We start from the raw sequence: 5426 nt of genomic DNA on the forward strand, positions 1-5426 counted from the left end.
GACTATTGTCAAAGACTAGAAAACATAAGACTCTTGAAATTAGATTAAAAGCAAGAAAGAAGTTAACAAGAGTAAAGAAGGCTTCATTCTTACTTCTATATATACTACTTAACTAAGAAATACATGGCAATATGTTATAGGACCTCTATTACGCGTCCAACTTGTAGGACATGTCTAATTTGTAAGGCAAGTTTCCTAGGTATGCACCATATATCTATGAAGCTTCTAGAAAGTTTTTTTAGAAGATATTATGAAATTAGTCTACTTTTATCTATTTTTAGCTACTTCTATCTAATCATATAGATAATTATTAAAGTAAGTATGTATATTTGTGATACACAAATGAGATATAATTATTTTTGAATTATTTTTTAAAATAATGAATAAAAATATTTTCTTAACATAAGTATATAAACCACAATGTATCACCTTTTTTTTTATAGTACACAATGTTTCTGGCATAAAATTTGTAAATATATAATTATTGTAATTTTAATAATGATTTCTTTATATTTTTAAAATAATTGAGATGTTATTGAATAGAATTGTAGATTCACCTATCTACTTATATAAAAAATAAATGGTGTCTATTTTTCTATCTACAAAAATTACTGATTGGTTCTGGTTGTTAGCACTATTCAAAATCTCAAATTATAAATGTTTAAAATCAGTTCTACATCACCTTGAATTGTCTCCTGTCACTATTCTCAACCCTTGTTCCTATTCTTCTTGTGAAATTCTGAAGTAAGTTTTTAAAGTTTTGAAATCATCTTCTTTGTATATTTATTTTTTTAGAAATTAATAACAAAAAAATAAAAATAAAAATAAAATAATAATTAATTTTCAATATACATATACAATGCAATAACTTGCATAATTTTATCTATTATATTATCTTTATTTTACACATCTTCTATGTCTATTATGTATAATTTTGGATTTTTCAACAACACTTTAAATAAATAAATTAATATAAAATTAACATTAAATTGATTCAATAAACTTGATTTATATGTGTGTCTTTGTTCATCAATTTTGGAATTGTTGAGAAGGTTTAATTTTTTTATAAAAATCCTTTTTGTGAACCAAAAATATATTGTACAACCATTTTTAATAATTACAAAACTTTTTGGTAATTTATTTATAATACATTTTCATCACAAAAACATCTCAATTATGTACAAGTATCAATGATTTAAGGTTATTGCAACAGTTATACAATCATTTAGCTTGCTAAATATGTATCCTCTAATATATATATATATATATATATATATAGCACTTATTATTACTATCAAAATAATCATTAGCACATGTCATTTTGTTTCTGCTATTTTATGTAATGTACTTACTTTCTAATAAGACTATTGTTTTCAACAAACCATAGGAAATTGCAAATGTGAGCAAGTTTGATGAGACTCAATTCTTGAGCACTTCCATTTGGACTCCAAGCAATTAATTTAGTTATTTGAGTGGCCTTTGTAAAAGGAATATACAGCTCAGCTCAGTAACAATAACAAACATATGAAAAAGAAAAAGAAAAAAAGAAAAAAAGAAAAAGACCACGCTGAGTGGCGTTGGAAAGTGGGAAGAAGAATAAAGTACATTAAGAAAACAATAGAATTGGTAGTATGGATATTTAAAAGTATATACAATACAGTATTTAGTAGTATTATTCTTTTAGTATCACTCTAAACTTGAAATGTCAACTTGACCATTGTCAATTCAAAGAAGCTTAACAAATACGGATACGCGTACACAAATACAACTCAAAAAAATCCACACATTGATGTTTGGTGCAACTAAACGAGAATTGGTAACCAATTATTGAATCTTTTGAATGGAGCTTCGAGCATCGTGGTCGTCGATGTCGTCGCGACAGCCCAGTCCCTGCAACCCTGAAACCCTAAAGCTTGAAACCCTAAAGGGAGGCAGGAATGGAATTGGCGGTAAATGGCGCAAGGCATGTGCTGGCCGTGTAAACTGTGTAGATGGCATTGGCATGGTGGGGCACACGCGCCAACTTGTTGCTCCACCACCCCTAAATTTTCCCACGCGCGCTACATCCCATAATGAAGTAGGGGAGCATCCTCATGGAGTGCTAGGGTTTCACGCTTTCGTTTTAACACACTGCTCGTAACGAATTGTAAAGAGTGCGTTGGTTTGTTGGAAATGGAAGAATTTCAAAGCGTGACATAATTTGCACGCAGGCAGATAAAAAGGAAACCATCGGGTTAAAGTGTGCGGTAGCCATAAAAATTGAGAACGTTTGTAGGGGAAGCCTAGTCATCAGCAGTATGGCTTAAAATACCGCCTACCATACCGGCACGATAGTTAGATCGGCCGCTGGCACAGAGATCTCGGATGCCGTGGTACCGTCGATCAGTCAAAACTGCTGCGGTTTACGATCAATTCGGTCCTTGTGAGAACGAAGTCAAAGGCCCGGATTGTGGGTGACGGCTTCGTCAAGCAAAATTGCTCCAGGCTGTCGAGTCCTCGTCCCGAATGTCGCTGTCGAGTGCGGGACTCTGTCAATCCTTTCCAGCGCTGGTTGCTCAAGTCCTCAGCTGACGCGGGGGTCGTGCCATTCGCACAACTTGTCCCGCTGCGGAGGAGTTTGTTGATCATAGCGTCGTCGTCGTCGTCTTCATGTGAAGCCCCTCAGTTCGATTTCAGCCACTGTTCTCCCATTTGGCGTCGTTCGTCCAGTTTATCTCGCCGAGGTTTGGCACTTAAGAGCGAGGAGTGCGAGAAGGTTGCACAGGTCGGAACGTGTGTGGAAGAGCTAGCAAACGTCCGAATTTGTTTCGGTGTGGATCCTGAATTGGGGATTGTTGGGTTTTGGTAAGAGAGTGAGGTTTGTGGTGGTGGCGGAGAGTTGTCGGGAGCAGAAGTGGTCGACATGGGGGACGCCAACCTCATCTACAGTTTGGTGTCGAGAGGGACGACGGTGCTGGCTGAGTACACCTCGTTCGCCGGCAACTTCAGCCAGATTGCGATGCAGTGCCTTGTGAAGCTGCCCGCAGCGAACAACAAGCACACGTATGTTATGGACCGTCATACTTTTAACTTCCTCGTTCAGGACGGGTTCACCTACTTGGTCGTGGCCGAAGAGGATTTTGGCCGCCAGATCCCTTTCGCGTTCTTGGACCGGGTGAAGGACGACTTCAAGCACCGTTACCAGGGGGGAAAGGCTGACCTCGCTGTGTCGCATAGTCTTGACGCTGAGTTTGGACCCAGACTGAAGGAGCACATGGACTTTTGCGAGAGGAACCCCGAGGAGATCAGGAAGATGTCGAAGATCAAGTCCCAAGTTGCGGAGGTGAAAGGGATTATGATGGAGAACATCGACAAGGTGTTGGTTCGCAACGAGAAGATTGACCTCCTAGTGGACAGGACGTCGCACCTTCAATCCGATGCCCACAACTTTCAGCGTCAGGGGAAAAAGATTCGGTACAAGTTGTGGTGTCAGAACTACAGATTAAAGCTCCTCGTCCTGGTCCTCATCATCATCGTTGCATTCATCATATACCTTTCAATCTGCAGAGGCTTCGTCTGTTACAATCCCGGTGTTCCTGGTACTCCACCTGCGCCCGGCACCCCTCCCGGTCAAGGATTGTAGGCATCCTTCTACAGCAAACTGTCCAATTACGCGACTGTTTCATCAACTGTGACAAGACACTGTGGTGCTTCACACACATATCCGATGGCAGCATTTACAAGGGTGCTCGAGAGGATCTGACACCCCGGCTTCAAGAGCTTGCAATCCAGGTTGTCCCATGGCCTTGCCCATCATCTTTAAGTCTTGTGGCTCGGAAAGCAGGTTCAAATTTCCATCTCCACTTGTGGGATCTCCTCCAAAAGACTAGAAATGGCCAAGGTCGGATTGAATGTGTTCAGTTAAATTCTTAGGTGTGAGATAGCGGGGCTGGTTTGCAAGCATCTCTCAGTCCGATCTCCACACTAGCCTCAATTGGGGATCGGAGGTCTGCTGCAGTTACGGGTTGGGTTCGAGATTCTCAGCTCTCCGCACCGCAAGCCCTGACTTGTTCTGGTCCTTCACAGCTGGACTTTGTCTTCATAATCATATCACTGTTCTTCATTCTACATGGTTATCATTTCTGTGTTCGGCACTGAAGGACCATGCTTCAGTGTCTCGTGTCTTCTGCTCACAAATAGCAGCTCTATCAATCAGTTTTCACAATCCTCGTGCAGCTTAATGCTTCAAAACACGTGTTAGATCATCAAAGTGTAAATAAGCGATGTCTGCAGATTTGCCTTAACCAAATGCTTTTTAAAGATTCCGTAGAACATGTTCACTGAGACTGACATACCGACAGTTATTTGATCAAGTCAACTGTAAAAACTAAGTTTTTAGGCATTACTTTTTTTCATTGAGGATTTTAAATAAGTTGGGTGAATTGAATGGTGGGTTTGAGCATTACACTTGTTTCAGTTACGAATAGGTTTTATTAATTGGGCTTTCAAGGTTTGTTCAAAAACTAAGATGAATGATGTCTGCACAGTGACTCTCTGTTACTTGATGCTTGAGACTCTGTTCTTTGTCACTAGATTGTTAAGGTGTCAAAGGAAAAATTGTAATACATGAATCTAATCTGATTTAATTTAATTAAAAAGTTTTAATTTCTTTATGCAAAGTTTATAACAACATGAAATGAAAAGAAGAAACTAACATTGGAAGATTGTAAATTCTTTAGTTGCATTCAATAGATTGAAAATTGCATTAATAATACAATCAATAAATTTATTGAATTATCTATTGATTGATTGAATTATTTGTGTTACAGTGAATGTGTTACATATCTTTAAAGCCTTGAAATATCAAAAGAAGGCACAATGGTAAAAATAGCATAATAATAAAAAGAATAAAATAAAAATGTATGAATATACACAGCTGCCTAAAATAGTGATTCCACGAAAATCCAAAAATTTTAAATTGAAATCACTTAAATAAAAGATTAAAATCTTTAACAATGGACTAATAATGAAAAAATCGAAAGTAAAAGAATAAAAAATATCAGAAAGTTTAACTAAAATTTTATTATCAATATTATGTTTTTATGAATAAATTATGCCTTGATATAAAATTGAATGTAAAATAATGTAAAAGTCATACATTATTTTACATTATTTTATGTGCCTTACATTTCTATTGTGTGTTACAAATTTTTAGGTAGGAATTAATCAATGCAACCTCAAGAATTTATTAACATACCAATAGACATATTTTCTTGTCCTCGCCAATAGAGCCTGTGTAATCTTAGTTTAAAATTTAATTTTCTTCACAATTTTAATTTTATTTTTTCAAAGTGGAGTAATTGTTTAAAATAAAAAAAATATTATAGATGATTCAATGATATTTTGTTATGATAGTCTTAGAAGACGATGCCCAAAAACAAGTCAAA

General features: G+C 36.7%; 1 protein-coding gene across 1 annotated transcript; it reads left to right on the plus strand.

Annotated features, from left to right (window-relative positions):
- Positions 1-2337: 2337 nt before the first annotated feature.
- LOC112291720 (putative vesicle-associated membrane protein 726) lies at positions 2338-4107 on the plus strand. The gene has a single exon (XM_024539538.2). The coding sequence runs from the start codon at positions 2903-2905 to the stop codon at positions 3620-3622; it is 720 nt and encodes a 239-aa protein (XP_024395306.1). The 5' UTR covers positions 2338-2902; the 3' UTR covers positions 3623-4107.
- The last annotated feature ends 1319 nt before the right edge of the window (positions 4108-5426 follow it).

Source organism: Physcomitrium patens, chromosome 14 (assembly GCF_059467195.1).
Source record: "Physcomitrium patens ecotype Gransden chromosome 14, ASM5946719v1, whole genome shotgun sequence".
Lineage (NCBI taxonomy): Eukaryota > Viridiplantae > Streptophyta > Bryopsida > Funariales > Funariaceae > Physcomitrium > Physcomitrium patens.

Excerpts from the sequence above, each read along its gene's own strand:
- LOC112291720 (XM_024539538.2), top strand. The coding sequence starts at position 2,903 with ATGGGGGACGCCAACCTCATCTACAGTTTGGTGTCGAGAGGGACGACG.